A 19,609-nucleotide genomic window follows, 5' to 3' on the forward strand; every position below is an offset into this window, starting at 1 on the left:
GGTCTTGAACCTCTCTGTGACGTCTCCTGAGGGTTAGCGCTATTCGTGATCCTTAGTATTTCCCGACCTTAAACACTAACCATAACCATAACCATTTTACATTTCAACTTCAATCGTGTAGGGACACTCAGGACCCCGCAAAGCACGGCCAGTCCAGAGACCCGGTTGACACTAGATAAAACACGCCACAAACCTCGTCTATTTCTACAATTTATCTTCTTGATTTTTAACCTAACCCTAACCACACTGCTAACATTATTCCTAACCCTTACCTTAAATTAAGACCAAAAAGTAAATGTTGGTTTTCGTACATTTTTAACATATAGACCGATTTTACTTTGTGGCTGTGGTAACTAACGGAAACGCAGAGACCCCACCTCCGTCTCGACTTTTTCTATTGGTTGATCATTTTACGGGTACCCAAGAGAGACAGTCTTAGCAAATGGAACTTCATTTTTGACATCACTCTGCATTTGTTGTTATTTTCACCAAACTAGAGCATGTTTTAGTTTTATAATTTCATAGAATAGCAGTCCCACCGATCAACTCTAGTTAATACTTATTATAAAATGCAGTATCGTAACTAGCTAAGGCTTAATTGGTAAATCAAAACAATCGATTTCATAAAGACAAACGCTTATCATTTCCTCATTCGGCTGCTACTGGACAGTTTGTTAGACAGCAGACATGTTTGCTGTCCTGAAAGTTCAAACCCTACAGGGTCTAAGAATATTTCAACAGTAAGTCGATAATGCTTGTCGTATGTTATGTTTACTATTACTGCAAGTTATCTATTCAAAATAAACGAACTGCTAAGAAGAAAAGGAAAATGTTTATAGCTTTTTGTCTAGGCAGTTGGCCAGCTGGCTAACTAGCTAGCGTCGCTAGACGGCAAGTCGAACGTGCATCAGAATATTGTAGTTATCATCTTAGTGTTAAACAAGTAACGTTAATATTATATAGCCAAAACGACTAAGTCACTATCTTGTGTCGTGTATTTCAACATAACTAACGTAGTTAACATAATTATGTTTTAATATGCACCGATTTTGTGCAAGGTTAAATAAAGGTAACTAACTTAGCATAACAGCTAACAAACCAGCTAGCTAAACAATTTGAATGGTGAAATGTTTTGTTTCCAAAGCAATGGGCAGTTAAGTTAATGCATATATATCAGCTAGTTAGATAATAGTCATTATGCATTCGAGTATTAGCCAGCTGTGAAGGCAGCCACCTGCACTGTGGTACATGGTACAATTAGCATGTATGCCCTTGAAAGCCATTCATTTATGTAAACGGCTGAAACTACTGTAGGTGCTCTCTTGACATGACCTGTCCAACCAAGGTCTGTGTCCTGCAATGACCTGTGATTGTCTCATCTTAGGAAATGTATATGGACCAAAGGATCAGTACGGTTTGCCTCAGTTGGTAAGTAACATGGGACAATAATATTCACAGAAGTGCTGACTTTAATATGGTCTCTTTTTCAAGTTGTTACTCTCCATCGAGATTGAACTGCAGAGGAAGCATTGTAAACTTAGTAAAAAAAGAACGTCCTCTCACTGTCAACTGTGTTTATTTTCAGCAAACCTAACGTGTAAATATTTGTATGGAATTAACAAGATTCAACAATTGAGACATAAACAGACATGTGACTAACAGAAATGGAATAATGTGTCCCTGAACAAAGAGGAAGGGGGGGTCAAAAGTAACAGTCAGTATCTGGTGTGGCCACCAGCTGCATTAAGTACTGCAGTGCATCTCATGGACTGCACCAGATTTGCCAGTTCTTGCTGTGAGATGTTACCCCACTCTTCCAACAAGGCACCTGCAAGTTTCCGGACATTTCTGGGGGGAATGGCCCTAGCCCTCACCCTCCGATCCAACAGGTCCCAGACGTGGTCAATGGGATTGAGATCCGGGCTCTTCACTGGCCATGGCAGAACACTGACATTCCTGTCTTGCAGGAAATCACGCACAGAACGAGCAGTATGGCTGGTGGCATTGTCATGCTGCAGGGTCATGTCAGGATGAGTCTGAAGGAAGGGTACCACATGAGGGAGGAGGATGTCTTCCCTGTAACGCACAGTGTTGAGATTGCCTGCTATGACAACAAGCTCAGTCCGATGATGCTGTGACACACCATCCCAGACCATGACGGACCATCCACCTCCAAATCGATCGTGCTCCAGAGTACAGGCCTCTGTGTAACGCTCATTCCTTCGACGATAAACGCAAATCCGACCATCACCCCTGGTGAGACAAAACCGTGACTCGTCAGTGAAAAGCACTTTTTGCCAGTCCTGTCTGGTCCAGCGACGGTGAGTTTGTGCCCATAGGCGACGTTGTTGCCGGTGATGTCTGGTGAGGACCTCCCTTACAACAGGCCTACGAGCTCTCAGTCCAGCCTCTCTCAGTCCAGCCTCTCTCAGTCCAGCCTCTCTCAGTCCAGCCTCTCTCAGTCCAGCCTCTCTCAGTCCAGCCTCTCTCAGTCCAGCCTCTCTCTGTCCAGCCTCTCTTTGTCTATTGCAGACAGTCTGAGAACTGATGGAGGGATTGTGCGTTCCTGGTGTAACTCGGGCAGTTGTTGTTGCCATCCTGTAACTGTCCTGCAGGTGTGGCATTCGGATGTACCGATCCTGTGCAGGTGTTACATGTGGTCTGCCACTGCGAGGACGATCAGCTGTTCGTCCTGTCTCCCTGTAGCACTGTCTTGGGCGTCTCACAGTATGGACATTGCCATTTATTGCCCTGGCCATATCTGCAGTCCTCATGCCTCCTTGCAGCATGCCTAAGGCATGTTCGCGCAGATGGGTAGGGACCCTGGGCATCTTTGTTTCAGGTGTGTTGTCAGTAGAAAGGCCTCTTTAGTGTTCTAAGTTTTCATAAATGTGACCTTAATTGCCTACCGTCTGTAAGCTGTTAGTGTCTTTATGACTTCACAGGTGCATGTTCATTAATTGTCTATGGTTCATTGAACAAGCATGGGAAACAGTGTTTAAACCCTTTACAATGAAGATCTGTGAAGTTATTTGGATTTTTACTAATCTTTGAAAGACAAGGTCCTGAAAAAGGGACGTTTCTTTTTTTTGCTGAGTTTAATTTACTAAATTGGTACGTGTTACATCACTCATAGATCAGGTCTCTTTTCCTTTAGGGCAAGGCAGGATAGAGAAAGTACTCATTGCCAACAGAGGAGAGATTGCCTGCCGTGTGATGCGAACAGCAAAGAAGATGGGTGTGCGCTCTGTGGCAGTATACAGTGATGCAGACCGTCATTCCATGCATGTGGCCATGGTATGTCAAGGCTGTCAACTTTGACCCCTCAGTGTTATGTTTGTAGATGCAACTGTATTGATGAGGTTTCTCTCATATTCCTTAGGCAGATGAGGCCTATAACATTGGGCCAGCTGCATCCCAGCAGAGTTACTTGTCAATGGAGAAAGTCTTGGAGGTTGCCAAGACATCTGGATCACATGTATGTCAAGTGCAGTATTGTATTTGTAGTTTTTTAATTCTAATTTATGACAATCCACTGTTTCTCAAAGTCACCATACCAGCTTTCTCAAAGTCACCATACCAGCTATCACTGAAGAATAAGTTGATGTTTGTAATTGTGTTTTTGTTATAGGCTGTCCATCCGGGATATGGCTTCCTGTCAGAGAACACAGAGTTTGCTGAGGCGTGCAAACAGGAGGGTATCATTTTCATTGGTCCTCCATCATCTGCCATCAGAGACATGGGTATCAAAAGGTATAGTTAAATGACTCCTCTCTTTTCAAGGCACTTTTCAGTTTTGTTTGTTGTAAGTCTGATCTGAATAAGGGTTATTAAAAAGTTAAATCTTAAATCTACTCCTTTTCTTTTTCCTAGTACATCGAAATACATTATGTCAGCTGCGGGTGTTCCTATCATCGAGGGTTACCACGGAGACGACCAATCAGATGAGAAGCTCCAAGCTGAGGCTGTCAGGATCGGCTACCCAGTGATGATAAAGGCTGTGCGTGGCGGGGGTGGTAAAGTAAGTAAGATATTGTAAATTTGGTTTTGAACCTCTCAATGTCCAAACTAAAATGATTGTTTCATGGAATGATAGTGTGGTTGGTATTTCAAGGCTCCTATGGTTCTGATTGGTTTATCTAGGGAATGCGCATTTCACACACCGCTGAAGATTTCCATGAGCAGCTTGAGTCTGCGAGACGAGAGGCTCGCAAGTCCTTCAACGATGACGTCATGCTAGTGGAGAAATTTGTAGAGGACCCCAGGTATGTAGAAGACGCTGTATATCTATTTGTTTTGGAGATTCAGACTGTACCCTTGTTTAGATGTTGTGTGACCAGATTCCTTCCCTGACCAGACATGTGGAGGTCCAGGTCTTTGGGGACCAGCATGGAAATGCTGTCTACCTGTTTGAGAGGGACTGCAGCGTGCAGAGAAGGCACCAGAAGATCATTGAGGAAGCACCAGGGGTAAGTGCAGGGTACCGGACTCCGCCCAGTACCCTGCCCTGAACTTTAGTCACTGTTACTAGCCGGCTACCACCCGGTACTCTGCCTTGCACCTTAGACTGCTTCGACACTGGTATTTTTTTATAATGTTACATACTGTTTTACCCATTTCATACTGTATTATAGTCAAAGTTAAATCCTTTATAACTACTGCAGTACACACCTTTTCTATTAATATACTGTCCACAATGTCTATACACACCATCATATATACATATACACTGAGTGTACAAAACATTAGGAACACCTTGCTAATATTGCCCTCGGAACAGCCCCAATTTGTCGGGGCATGGACGCTACAAGGTGTTGAAAGCGTTCCACAGGGATTCTGGCCCATGTTGACTCCAATGCTTCCCACAGTTGTGTGAAGTTGGCTGGATGTTCTTTGGGTGGTGGACCATTCTTGATACACACGGGAAACTGATGATCATGAAAAACACACTCAAACTGTCAAACTGGTGCGCCTAGCACCTACAGTACTACCATACCCTTTTCAAAGGCACTTAAATATTTTGTCTTGCCCATTCACCCTCTGAACGCACGTATACACAATCCATGTCTCAATTGTCTCAAAAATCCATCTTTAGCCTGACACCTCCCCTTCATCTACACTGATTGAAGTGGATTTAACAGGTGAGGGATCATAGCTTTCACATGGATTCACCTGGCCAGTCTGCCATGGAGAGAGCACTCAGTGTATATTTATATTCCGGACACTGACACTGCTCATTCTAGAGGTCGACCGATTATTATTTTTCAACGCCGATACCGATTATTGGAGGACAAAAAAAGCACAGCGTTAATCGGCAGATTTTTTAAATGTATTTGTAATAACGACAATTACAACAATACTGAATGAACACTTATTTTAACTTAATATAATACATCAATAAAATCAATTTAGCCTCAAATAAATAATGAAACATGTTCAATTTGGTTTAAATAATGAAAAAAAGAAAGTGTTGGAGAAGAAAGTAAAAGTGCAATATGTGCCATGTAAGAAAGCTAACGTTTAAGTTTCTTGCTCAGAACATGAGAACATATGAGAGCTGGTGGTTCCTTTTAACATGAGTCTTCAATATTCCCAGGTAAGAAGTTTTAGGTTGTAGTTATTATTAGGACTATTTCTCTATACCATTTGTATTTCATATACCTTTGACTATTGGATGTTCTTATAGGCACTTTAGTATTGCCAGTGTAACAGTATAGTTTCCGTACCTCTCCTCGCTCCTACCTGGGCTCGAACCAGGAACACAACGACAACAGCCACCCTCGAAACAGCGTTACCCATGCAGAGCAAGGGGAACAACCACTCCAAGTCTCAGAGCGAGTGACGTTTGAAACGCTATCAGCGCGCACCTCGCTAACTAGCTAGCCATTTCACATCACATCGTTACACTCGTCTATTCTCGGGAGTTGATAGGCTTGAAGTCATAAAACAGCAGAGCTGCTGGCAAAACGCACGAAAGTGCTGTTTGAATTAATGCTTATGAGCCTCCTGGTGCCTACCATTGCTCAGTCAGACTGCTCTATCAAATCATAGACTTAATTATAACATAATAACACACAGAAATGCGAGCCTTAGGTCATTAATATGGTCGAATCCGGAAACTATAATCTCGAAAACAAGATGTTTATTCTTTCAGTGAAATACGGAACCGTTCCGTATTTTATCTAACGGGTGGCATCCATAAGTCTACATACTGCTGTTACATTGCACAACCTTCAATGTTATGTCATGATTACGTTAACATTCTGGCAAATTAGTTCGCAATGAGCCAGGTGGCCCAAACTGTTGCATATACCTTGACTCTGTGTGCAATGAACACGAGAAGGGACACAATTTCACCTGGTTAATATTGCTTGCTAACCTGGATTTCTTTTAGCTAAATATGCAGGTTTAAAAATATATACTTCTGTGTATTGATGTTAAGAAAGGCATTGGTGTTTATGGTTAGGTACACGTTGGAGCAACGACAGTCCTTTTTCGCAAATGCGCACTGCATCGATTATATGCAACGCAGAACACGCTAGATAAACTAGTAATATCATCAACCATGTGTAGTTATAACTAGTGATTATGATTAAGTTTAATGCTAGCAAGCAACTTACCTTTGCTTCTTACTGCATTCGTGTAACAGGCGGGCTCCTCATGAGGCAGGTGGTTAGAGCGGTGGACTAGTTAACTGTAAGGTTGCAAGATTGAATCCCTGAGCTGACAAGGTAAAAATCTGTCGTTCTGCCCCTGAACAAGGCAGTTAACCCACCGTTCCTAGACCGTCATTGAAAATAAGAATGTGTTCTTAACTGACATGCCTAGTTAAATAAAGATTAAGTAAAGGTGTAAAAAATTACCAATTTCCGGTTGTTATGAAAACTTGAAATTGGCCCTAATTAATCGGCCATTCCGATTAATCGGTCGACCTCTAGCTCATATTTCTTTATTCCTTTTTGGGATTTGTGTATTGTTAGGTATTACTGCACTGTTGGAGCTAGAATCATAAGCATTTTATTTATTTAACTAGGTAAGTTTGTTAAGAACAAATTCTTCTTTACAATGATTGCCTACCAAGGAACAGTGGGTTAACTGCTTTGTTACTGTGTCAGCTCGGGATGCGATCTAGCAACCTTTCGGTTACTGGCCCAATGCTCTAACCACTAGGCTAGCTGCATTTCACTAGACCCGCGATAACGTCAGCAAAATATGTACATGCAACCAATAACATTAGATTTTTGCTCTCAGCTCTAAAGTAACATGTCTTGGTTTCCTGTGTAAATGCTGAATAGGAGACTTGACTGCACTGTGGTTTGCACAACCTAGGCCATGCGAGTGTGTAATTATTTTTTGTTTGTGTTTGCACCTGTGCTTTGTAGCCTGGTATAAGCGAGGAGGTGAGGTGGAAACTGGGAGAGGCAGCGGTGAGAGCAGCCAAAGCCGTCAACTATGTGGGAGCAGGTGGGCAGAGAATGGACCTCAAACATGGTTGCTTTGAACACTCACTCACTAGAGGGTTATGAAAACATTATTTGTTGTTGTAATGTTTTAAATAGATGCTTTCCCATCCTTTGGACTACCCTGTGCACTGGTGTGACAACCACATTTACAGTATGTCCCTGATTCTATGCAGGCACTGTGGAGTTCATCATGGATGCACAGCACAACTTCTACTTCATGGAGATGAACACACGTCTGCAGGTGGAGCACCCGGTGTCTGAGATGATCACTGGAACTGACCTGGTGGAGTGGCAGCTCAGGGTAAGATGGAAAGAGGGATGCCGTCAGAAAGAGGAGGTTGGGGACATCGATGTGTTGTAATACACTGAGTGTACAAAACATGAATAACACCTGCTCTTTCCATGACACAGACTGACCAGGTGAAAGCCATGATCCCTTATTGATGTCACTTGTTAAATCCACTTCAATCAGTGTTGATGAAGGGGAGGAGACAGGTTAAAGAAGGATTTTTAAGCCTTGAGACAGTTAAAACCCATATCTTATGTGCCATTCAGAGGGTGAATGGGCAAAACAAAAGACTGAAGTGCCTTTGAACGGGGTATGGTAGTAGGTGCCAGGCGCACCGGTGTGAGTTTGTCAAGAACTGCAAAGCTGGTCGTTTTTTCACGCTCAAAAGTTTCCCATGTGTATCAAGAATGGTCCACCACCCAAAGGACATCCAGCCAACTGGACACAACTGTGGGCAGCATTGGAGTCAACATGGGCCAGCATCCCTGTGGAACGCTTTCAACACCTTGTAGAGCCCATGTCCTGACGAATTGAAGCTGTTCCGAGGGCAAAAGGGGGTGCAACTCAATATTAGGAACACCTTCCTAATTTTTCGTAGACTCAGTGTGTTGAGTGTATTTACGAGCTCCTCTAGAAGGCCTCATAATCCCAGAGATTATGGATTTTAATCTGCATAAAGATTAAATGAACAGTTTGTTAAAGCTCCACCCTGATGTAGGGCTCCACGATATAGACAGAAAATCTTATAGCAATCTATTTTATTTTCGATTTGTGATCTAGATCAAAACACTTGGGTGAATTGTTGGAATCATAGTAATATAATTATTTACACTGAATGTACAAAACATTAACAACACATGATGTAGCCTGGCCACCACTGTAAGTATTCAGAGGTACAGTAGATAATTAATAACATGGGCTTTTTCTCTGAGGTTACGCAGCACAGCGGTAGTGAAAGCTAGCCACAAGATTACCACATTAGATTACAGAGCAGTAATGCTATCACACAGCAGTCCTAAAGATAAGCTAACCATCAATGAGATAATTCACCCCAGCCATTACCAAATGTTCATACAATGCAAACTAATATTTTGTCCTCAGAACAGCCTCAATTTGCCGGGGCATGGACTCTACAATGTGTCAAAAGCATTCCACAGGGATACTGGCATAAGTCTTCAAAAATCCTTCTTTAACCTGTCTCCTCCCTTGAAGTGGATTTAACGAGTGACATCAATAAGGGATCATAGCTTTCACCTGGTCAGTCTGTCATGGAAAGAGCAAGTGTTCTAAATGTTTTGCACACTCAGTGTATATTAAAAATCAAAGTGGAAAGCAGCATCGTTCCTCTTTTGGGTCAATCTGTTGACTGCATTTGACCTAACAGAACAGCATGCAAATGTATAGTGAATCTAACCGTGAGGAGGAGGAACTGTGTTGCTTGAGTGACAGGGCGAGGCTGTGTGTGTGTGTGTGTGTGTGGGGGAACAGCCACAACAGGAGAGAGACGACAAACCGAGTCAACTATAAACTATTTGGCTCTCAGGTGGCTGCAGGCGAGAGGCTGCCCCTCCTGCAGGACGAGATCAAACTGATGGGCCATTCATTTGAGGCCAGGATATACGCTGAGGACCCCAACAATGACTTCCTCCCTGGGGCAGGACCCCTCCTTCATCTGTCTACACCCCCGGCAGACGAATACACACGCATCGAGACGGGCGTCAGGGAAGGTACAGTACACCCAGCTTACCTGTAACTACTTACACCTATTTTACACTAGACTGTCAAACAGAACTCTTAACCACATAGTGATGATGTACCTGTCTGTGTTCTCAGGAGATGAAGTGTCAGCCCACTATGATCCCATGATCGCTAAACTGGTGGTGTGGGGAGAAGACCGATCTGCTGCTCTGAAGAAGCTCAGATACGGTCTACGCCAGTACAACGTAAGAGCATTATACACACACGGGACACATCCCGTTTCTGTTTCTGTCAGACTTTTGATTGACCTTTGACCACTGATCCCGGCAGATTGTAGGACTCAACACCAACATTGACTTCTTGCTGAGTCTGTCTGGGCATCCAGAGTTTGAGGCGGGGAATGTGACCACCAGCTTCATCCCCCAGCACTATGAGCAGCTGTTCCCTAAACCCATCCCTCCCTCCAGGGCCACACTGTGTCAGGCTGCCCTGGGCCTGCTCCTCAGAGAGAGGGCCAGCACTCAGACCTTCAGAGACAAGTCCAACGGTGAGGAACAACAACAGGCCTGTCTCTACAGGTCACTGAGAACTACACTACATGACCAAAAGTATGTGGACGCCTGCTCGTCGAACATCTCATTCCAAAATCATGGCCATTAATATGGAGTTGATCTCCCCCTTTGCTGCTATAACAGCATCCACTCTTCTGGGAAGGCTTCCCATTAGATGTTGGAACATTGCTGCGGGGGACTTGCTGCTTTTCTGTCACAAGCATTTGTGAGGTCGGGCACTGATGTTGGGCGAATAGGCCTGGCTCAGAGTCGGCGTTCCAATTCATCACAAAGGTTTTTGATGGGGTTGAGGTCAGGGCTCTGTGCAGGCCAGTCAAGTTCTTCCACACCGATCTTGATAAACCATTTCTGTATGGTCTTCACTTTGTGCACAGGGTCATTGTCATGCTGAAACAGGAAACGGTTGGAAGCACAAAATCGTCTAGAATGTCATTGTATACTGTAGCGTTAAGATTTCCCTTCATTGGAACTAAGGTGCCTAGCCCTAGCCATGAAAAACAGCCCCAGACCATTATTCCTCCTCCAAACTTTACAGTTGGCACTATGTATTGGGGCAGGGTAGCCTAGTGGTTAGAGAGTTGGACTAGTAACCGGAAGGTTGCAAGTTCAAATCCCCGAGCTGACAAGGTACAAATATGTCGTTCTGCCCCTGAACAGGCAGTTAACCCACTGTTCCTAGGCCGTCATTGAAAATAAGAATTTGTTCTTAACTGACTTGCCTAGTTAAATAAAGGTAAAAAAATATATAACATATTTTTAAAAAGGTAGCATTCTCCTGGCATCCGCCAAACCCAGATTTGTCTGTCAGAATGCCAGATGGTGAAGCGTGATTCAAAAAACATGTTTCCACTGCTCTGGAGTCCAATCGCGGCAAGCTTTACACCACTCCAGCCGACGCTTGGCATTGCGTATGGTGATCTTAGGCTTGTGTGCAGCTGCTCGGCCATGGAAACCCATTTCATGAAGCTCCCGACAAACAGTTATTGTGCTGACGTTGCTCCCAGAGTCAGTTTGGAACTCGATAGTGAGTGTTGCAACCGAGGACAGACCATTTTTACGTGCTTCAGCACTTGGCGGTCCCATTTTGTGAGCTTGTGTGGCCTACCACTTTGTGGCTGTGCCGTTGTTGCTCCTAAACGTTTACACTTCACAATAACAGCACTTACAGTTGACCGGGGTTGTACAGTTTGACAAACTGACTTGTTGGAAAGGTTGCATCCTATGACAGTGCCATGTTGAATGTCACCGAGCTCTTCAGTAAGGCCATTCTACTGCAAATGTTTGTCTATGGAGATCTTATACACCTGTCAGCAACAGGTGTGGCTGAAATAGCTGAATCCACTAATTTGAAGGGTTGTCCACATACTTTTGCATAGAGTGTGCTTGCATACATATATCCATACAGTTGAAGTCGGACATTTACATACACCTTAGCCAAATACATTTAAACTCAGTTTTTCACAATTCCTGTCATTTAATCCTAGTAAAAAATTCCCTGTTTTAGGTCAGTTAAGATCACCACTTCATTTTAAGAATGTGATATCTCAGAACAATAGTAGAGTGATTTATTTCAGCTTTTATTTCTTTCATCACATTCCCAGTGGGTCAGAAGTTTAAATACATTCAATTAGTATTTAGTAGCATTGCCTTTAAATTGTTTAACTTGGGTCCAACGTTTCGTGTAGCCTTCCACAAGCTTCCCACAATAAGTTGGGTGAATTTTGGCCCATTCCTCCTGACAGAGCTGGTGTAACTGAGTCAGGTTCGTAGGCCTCCTTGCTCGCACATGCTTTTTCAGTTATGCCCACAAAGTTTCAATAGGAATGAGGTCAGGGCTTTGTGATGGCCACTCCAATACCTTGACTTTGTTGTCCTTAAGCCATTTTGCCACAACTTTGGAAGTCTGCTTGGAGTCCTTGTCCATTTGGAAGACCCATTTGCGACTAAGCTTTAACTTCCTGCCTGTCTTGAGATGTTGCTTATATCCACATAATTTCCTTTCCTCACGATGCCATCTATTTTGTGAAGTGCACCCGTCCCGCCTGCAGCTTAGCACCCCCACAAAATGATGCTGCCAACCCTGTGCTTCACGGTTGGGATGGTGTTCTTTGACTTGCAAGCCTCCCCCTTTTTCCTCTAAACATAACAATGGTCATTATGGCCAAACAGTTCTATTTTTGTTTCATCAGACCAGAGGACATTTCTCCAAAAGTACGATCTTGGTCCCAATGTGCAGTTGCAAATCGTAGTCTGGCTTTTTTAATGGCAGTTTTGGAGCAGTGGCTTCTTCCTTGCTGAGCAACCTTTCAGGTTATGTCGATATAGGACTCGTCTTACTGTGGATATAGATAATTTTGTACCTGTTTCCTCCAGCATCTTCACAAGGTCCTTTGCTGTTGTTCTGGGATTGATTGGCACTTTTCACACCAAAGTACGTTCATCTTTAGGAAACAGAATGCGTCTCCTTCCTGAGCGGTATGACTGCTGCGTGGTCCCATGGTGTTAATACTTGCATACTATTGTTTGTACAGATGAACATGGTACCTTCAGGCATTTGGGAATTGCTCCCAAGGATGAACCAGACTTGTGGAGGTCTACAATTTATTTTCTGAGGTCTTGGCTGATGTCTTTTGATTTTCCCATGATGTCAAGCAAAGAGGCACTGAGTTGGAAGGTAGGCCTTGAAATACATCCACAAGTACACCTCCTATTGAATAAAATGTCAATTAGCCTATCAGAAGCTTCTAAAGCCATGACATCATTTTCTGGAATTTCCCAAGCTGTTTAAAGGCAGTCAACTTAGTGGATGTAAACTTCTGACCCACTGGAATTGTGATACAATGAAATAATCTGTCTGTTAACAATTGTTGGAAAAATGACTTGTCATGCACAAAGTAGATGTCCTAACCGACTTGCCAAAACTATAGTTTGTTAACAAGAAATTTGTGGAGTGGTTGAAAAACAAGTTTTAATGACTCCAACCTAAGTGTATATAAACTTCCAACTGTACGTCATACAGTACCAGTCAAAAGTTTAGACACATCTACTCATTCAAGGGTTTTTCTTTATTTTTTAAACTATTTTCTACATTGAAGAATAGTGAAGACATCAAAGCTATTAAATGACACGCATGGAATCATGTAGTAACCAATAGTGTTAAACAAATCTAAATATATTTGAGATTCTTCAAAGTAGCCACCCTTTGCCTTGATGACAGCTTGGCACAATCTTGGCATTCTCTCAACCAGCTTCATGAGGTAGTCACCTGGATTGCATTTCAATGAACAGGTGTGCCTTATTGAATTTCTTTCCTTAATGTGCTTGAGGCAATCAGTTGTCTTGTGACAAAGTTTGAGTGGTGTATATAGAAGATGGCCCTATTTGGTAAAACACCAAGTCCATATTATGGCAAGAACAGCTCAAATAAGCAAAGAGAAATGACAGTCCATTACTTTAAGACATGAACGTCAATCTAGAAAATTTCAAGAACGTTTAACGTTTCTTCAAGTGCAGTTGCAAAAACCATACCATTAAGGGCTATGATGAAACTGGCTCTCATGAGGACCGCCAATGGAAAGGAAGACCCATCGTTACCTCTGCTGCAGAGGATACGTTCATTAGAGTTACCAGCCTCAGAAATATCAGCCCAAATAAATGTTTCAGAGTTCAAGTAACAGACACATCATCAACTGTTCAGAGGAGATTGTGTCAATCAGGCCTTGGTCAAATTGCTGCAAAGAAACCACTTCTAAAGGACGCAAATAATAATAAGAGGAGGCTTTCTTTGGCCAAGAAACATGAGCAATGGACATTACTGGTAGAAATCTGTCCAACTTTGAGATTTTTGGTTCCAACCGCCGTGTCTTTGTGAGACACAGAGTAGGTGAACGGATGATCTCCGCATGTTCATGAGGGGATGACTGCCGTCTTATCGGCTCTTAACCAACCATGCTATTTTTTTTAAATATTTATTTTGCATTGTTTAACTTGTTTTGTACATAATGTTGCTGCTACTGTCTCATCACTAAAAATAGCTTCTGGACATCAGAATTGTGATTAGGCTGAGTTTTTCTTCTGAGTCGGATGGGAGGGATATACTACAGACACCTGACCAGCCCAGATCGCCTTCATTCGCTGGAGAAGGAAACCTAGATTTTGTGTAAAAAGATCAGGGTGCCTTGTGAGGATCAGGTGACAAGTGGCTAATTTGCCTTTGCCTTCCATCCTGCTAATTAACATTTTGCATGACGCACCAGAAATTTGCATACCACACCAACAGATCCACAGATGATGCAATCTCTATTGCACTCCACACTGCACTTTCACACCTGGATAAAAGGAACACCTATGTGAGAATGCTATTCATTGACTAAAACTCGGCTTTCAACACCATAGTGCCCTCAAAGCTCATCACTAAGCTAAGGACCCTGGGACTAAACACTTCCCTCTGCAACTGGATCCTGGACTTCCTGACGGGGCCGTCCCCAGGTGGTAAGGGTAGGTATCAACACATCCGCCACGCTGATCCTCAACACGGGGGCCCCTCAGGGTTGCGTGCTCAGTTCCCTCCTGTACTCCCAGTTTACTCATGACTGCACAACTCCAGCACCATTAAGTTTGCTGATGACCCAACAGTGCTAGGCCTGATCACCAACAACGATGAAACGGTCAATAGGGAGGAGGTCCGAGACCTGACCGTGTAGTACCAGGACAACAATCTCTCCCTCAACGTGATCAAGACAAAGGAGATGACTGTGAACTACAGAGAAAGGAGGAATGAGAACGCCCCCATTCTCATTGACGGGGCTGCAGTGGAACAGGTTGAGAGCTTCAAGTTCTTTGGCGTTCACATAATCGACAAACTAACATGGTCCAAGACAGTCATGAAGAGGGCACGACAAAACCTATTCCCCCTCAGGAGACTGAAAAGATTTGGCATGGGTCCTCAGATCCTCAAAAGATTTTACAGCTGCACCATCTAGAGCATCTTGACGGGTTGCATCACTGCCTGTTATGGCAAATGCTCGGCCTCCAACTGCAAGGCACTAAAGAGGGTAGTGTGTACGGCCCAGTACATCACTGGGGCCAAGCTTCCTGCCATCCAGGACCTCTATACCAGGACCTCTATCAAATTGTCAGACTCAAGCCACCCTTGTCATAGACTGTTCTCTCTGCTACCGCACGGCAAGCGGTACCGGAGTGCCAAGTCTATGTCCAAGAAGCTTCTAAACAGCTTCTACACCCAAGCCTTACTTTTTTTTTTTTCTAACTTTTTTTGTGGTTTATTCTTAACTGCATTGTTGGTTAAGGACTTGTAAGTAAGCATTTCACTAAGGTCTACACCTGTTGTATTTCGGCGCATGTGACAAATAAAATTTGATTTGATGCGTGGTTCCCACCATGGAGTAGATGGTGTGATTGTGTGGGGGTGCTTTGCTGGTGACACTGTCTGACATTTTATTTAGAATTCAACCAGCATGGCTACCACAGCCTTCTGCAGAGATCCGCCATTCCATCTGGTTTGTGCTTAGTGGGACTATCATTTGTTTTTCAACAGGACATTGACCCAACATACCTCCAGGCTGTGTAAGGGCTACATTTTGACCTAGAAGGAGAGTGATGGAGTGCTGCATCAGATGATTATAATATATATATAATATATATATATATATATATACACACACACTTCTATTTTACTTGGTATTATTGTTTCACTCACATCTCTGACCTGTATTGTTGGAGCTTAAGAATTGCACTGAACCCTGCAATTACAGTAAATCTGCGACCATGTGCATGTGACTAATAAACTCTGATTAGATTTATGCAACTGTTGGAAGAGATCCTAAATTCTGTTCTTTTCTCCCATCGCAGATCCCTTCTCTCCTTTTGCCTGCAGTAACGGCCGGAGGGTGAACATCCTATACAGTAGGAATATGACCCTCCAGCTGGGTGAAACTAGTGAGTCCGAACCTCCTTCACCAGGTCATAGACTGATTTTTTTGTTGTTGTTCATGACATAAAAAGCGTAAGCCTATGCAACATTATCATCATCAACAACTACTGTAGATTCAGCCGCGTTACATTTTTAAAAATAAATTTGTGAGCGGATGGTCGGGGGCTGGATCAGAATTACAAATAATTTGTAGACTGCAAATTGAACGCAAGACACCCAAACAAATATATTTGACTAAAACATGATCATTTCTCAAACCTTGCTTACATTTGTATACGATCATGTGTCTCTTTTATTATGTGTGACTACATGGGAACCTATTTACAAAATTAATATCACTTAGAGCTGATTTCCTGGCGTTTTTAATCTCAGGCAAAATAAATAAATACATTCTCAGAACTTGGAGGGACAAATAAAACCACTCGCGGCCCAAATGTGGGGAACCCTGCAGTAGGCTATAGGCCCAATACATTCTCACCACATATTGGCTGTGCTCGAATTGCCCTGCCAGTGCATTGTTCAGACCATTTAAATATATATATATATTTCAAAATTTGATGTAGACAGTATGATCACACCGGTAATAGATCAGTTGTTGTATTACTTGTTAGGCACAGCTGAGTGAGCATACATTTTATTTTACTGGGCTGATGGTGCCATCATCAGTCTCAGTGAAGGGAAAGCGCAGCAGACTGAGGGGTCCGCCTCTCAATGTCCCTCCGCTCTCCCTTTTCTCTGCTGACACTGACCAAAAAGGGACACTGTTTTCCAGCTGATGGCGAAACTTGAGTTCGCACTATTACACAAAATCATGTTGTTACTCCTATGAACACAGAAAGTTCCTCTATTAAAAAAGACCCAAGCCACTAATAATAAAACAAACCTATCGATACATGTTCCTACTCATTCATTACAGCTGCAGTGCTGGTTGTAGCGTGAGTGGAAGTAGGAAGAACGCGTATTTGATTCCTTATAAAAGTGTTGAATAAAAAGTGTTGCTAGTGGCGAGTAAACTTAAACCATGCAGTCACTCAAAACCAGCAGCTTTTTGCTGTATTCGTTGACAGTCTCTCTCTAGTCATGGTTTTAAACGTTTTTAAATCTCGCAGTAGGCTTTCTTTTACACCTGCTACGTTACTGCAGACACGGTATTCTGAGCCATCCAACCAATTGGCCAGCGGAGGGCATATAGTGCACTTGATTTGCTCTCTGGGACCGCTGGAAGGCAGAGTTGGTACCTTCAGACATGAAAAGGGTTATAAATGGGAATACTTTGCCTACCCGGTGCACAGGGCAGCTGAATCGGGTGAACTTACTGCCAACAATGCGAGTCAAAAAAATTATAGTAACGCAAGGCTTTATCGTTGGGTTTTTTACAGAAATGTTTGCAGATCGACTAGTTGGTGACCACTGTCATAGAGAAAGCAGCCAGTAGAACCTGGTTTGATTGAAATGCTAAGTCAATCTTCATGTTGATGATGAGCCCAAGTCTGTCCTCCTAGACCTTATTCTAATGACTGTTTTTAAATAATTAATGTGGTAATGACTGATTAATTAGTGTGTCTGATTCCTCCCAGTCTAGAAGCAAGCCCATCTTCTCACTATAGTTGAACTTTCAGCAGTCCATATGACATCATTAGTCACTCTCATCCTCATGTTTCACTTTTGCTGAGAATATTTATTTTTAATACAGAGAAAAGTACTTTAAGAGCTTTAAATCTGATTTTTGTTTACTTGTCACATGAAATGTATAAGTCGTTTCCACTGAGGAGAAGTTATTCATATTTTATGTCATACAAATAAATCTTTAGAATAGGACACATCAGATTTGCCTTTTATAGAAAATGTCCATTTATGAAGTGGCAGAGGAAAGACTTCACACAACTTGTTTTTTTTTTTTCTCCGCAGAAGTGGAAGTAACGGTTACATACAATTCAGATGGGACTTATTCTATGGAGGTACATGTTCTGTGTGTGTTGTAAAAATTGCCATACATGTCTAAAGTTCTCTGTGGCACATGATTTACGACTGATGGGTCTTGTCCCCTTCATCAGATTGGAGGGGAAGTGTTCCAGGTGTCAGGGGAGGTGGAGACAGAGGGACAGACATCATTCCTGCACTGCTCTGTCAACGGGGTGAAGTCCCGGCCCAAACTGGTCATCCTTGATAACACAGTACACCTCTTCTCTATGGTGAGTCTCGCTCCACTACAGCAGGGTTTCTCAAACTCGGTCCTGGGGCCCCCTGGAAGCATGTTTTGGTTTTTGCCCAAGCACTACACAGCTGATTCAAATAATCAAAACTTGATGACTTGGTTATTTGAATCGGCTGTGTAGTGCTAGGGCAAAAACCAAAACGTGCACCCAGGTAGGGCTCTAGAACACTGTCACTTTCCTTCTCAGGTCTTCTAACCCATCCTCTTCTCCCCATTAGGAGGGCAGCGCAGAGGTGAGCGTTCCAGTGCCCAAGTTCCTGGCTGGTGTGAGCACAGGAGCACAGGGAGGAGCTGTGGCACCCATGACCGGGACCATTGAGAAGGTAATACATTATGGATAATCTTTTTTTTTCTCACCACCATTATTTCTGTCTATAAAAGCTGACCCAGCCACTCTGACAGATGATCTTGAATATGTTGCTCTGGGATATGATTTCCTGCCAGATGGTCAGTAAGCACTCAGGCATTCTGATTCATGGGATATTAGCTCACTCAGCAGATTATTTAATCTGTACCTCCTATTGATGACATGGGGTGCATCGTTCAGACATGTCAATTGATAAATGTCAGTTGTGGAAAAACAGACATTGAGACTCCTGTCCTAACATTAACAGGGCCATTTTATAATCTATAGGTAAGGTTCTTAATTTAATCTCCTCTTCCTCTAGGTGCTGGTGAAGGCAGGTGACACTGTGCAAATGGGAGATGCCTTGATGGTGATGAATGCCATGAAAATGGAGGTGAGCTTGTCATTTCCTACACTGAGGACTCCCAACCCACACACACTCGCTCACTTTGACTTTTCGAACCCTGTAGCCACTTACATTGTGCTGTAAATGAACTGTGGGTCCTCAGACTGTGTTCTCTCGCTCTCTGCAGCACACCATCCGAGCACCTAAAGCTGGAGTTATCAAGAAGGTGTTTTTCAAAGAGGGCTCCCAGGCCAACCGACACGCAGCCCTGGTTGAGTTTGAGGAAGCCGCTGAAGAGGAATAATCTCGTGTGAATATCCATGTGTGAACTTTCAGAGTTACTGTAGAAGTCATAGGAAAGAGGCATTTACTATAGGAGTTGCAAACTGCTGTACCGTCACTACAGGTCCATGTGGATCACATTGTACACAGTATGAGATGACAGAAAATTCCCTTTAACAATACTGGTATATTTGCTTTGGGTTATTTTATCAGATGGCTGTATGAAAGTAGACATCTGGCTTTTGTACTGTCCTCTGCAAAGTGCTCTTGTAGTCTGTTTCTCTATGTAGCTTGGTTCATGGTACTACTGTAACCACTAAACCACTAGCTTTTTCGTGGGTGTTCTTGTTCTTCCTCTCCTTCAAACTTCTGTTTTTTTTCTTCTAGCTTCACTATAGCCAGGTCCCATATGCTCTTGTCAAACCTAAGGAGTTTGAATGATGGC

General features: G+C 43.1%; 1 protein-coding gene across 3 annotated transcripts; it reads left to right on the forward strand.

Moving 5' to 3' along the window:
* Nucleotides 1-62: 62 nt before the first annotated feature.
* On the forward strand, nucleotides 63-19,498 carry LOC115145044 (methylcrotonoyl-CoA carboxylase subunit alpha, mitochondrial-like). 3 transcript variants are annotated; one of them, XM_029686273.2, is made up of 19 exons: nucleotides 63-740; nucleotides 1,385-1,428; nucleotides 3,158-3,297; nucleotides 3,383-3,478; nucleotides 3,632-3,753; nucleotides 3,874-4,021; nucleotides 4,144-4,265; nucleotides 4,358-4,469; nucleotides 7,383-7,464; nucleotides 7,637-7,764; nucleotides 9,296-9,479; nucleotides 9,586-9,695; nucleotides 9,781-9,997; nucleotides 15,894-16,004; nucleotides 17,884-17,933; nucleotides 18,030-18,167; nucleotides 18,409-18,513; nucleotides 18,859-18,930; nucleotides 19,070-19,498. In XM_029686273.2, exons 1-19 carry the CDS (start codon nucleotides 688-690, stop codon nucleotides 19,184-19,186), a joined length of 2,151 nt encoding a protein of 716 aa, XP_029542133.1. In that variant the 5' UTR covers nucleotides 63-687; the 3' UTR covers nucleotides 19,187-19,498. The 3 variants fall into 3 exon arrangements, with proteins under 3 accessions (XP_029542133.1, XP_029542134.1, XP_064859176.1); XM_029686274.2 differs by having other exon boundaries at nucleotides 15,894-15,980; XM_065003104.1 differs by lacking the exons at nucleotides 18,030-18,167; nucleotides 18,409-18,513; nucleotides 18,859-18,930; nucleotides 19,070-19,498 and adding an exon at nucleotides 12,554-12,696 and having other exon boundaries at nucleotides 15,894-15,980.
* The last annotated feature ends 111 nt before the right edge of the window (nucleotides 19,499-19,609 follow it).

The sequence above is a fragment of the Oncorhynchus nerka genome, linkage group LG17 (genome assembly GCF_034236695.1).
Source record: "Oncorhynchus nerka isolate Pitt River linkage group LG17, Oner_Uvic_2.0, whole genome shotgun sequence".
Classification (NCBI taxonomy): domain Eukaryota; kingdom Metazoa; phylum Chordata; class Actinopteri; order Salmoniformes; family Salmonidae; genus Oncorhynchus; species Oncorhynchus nerka.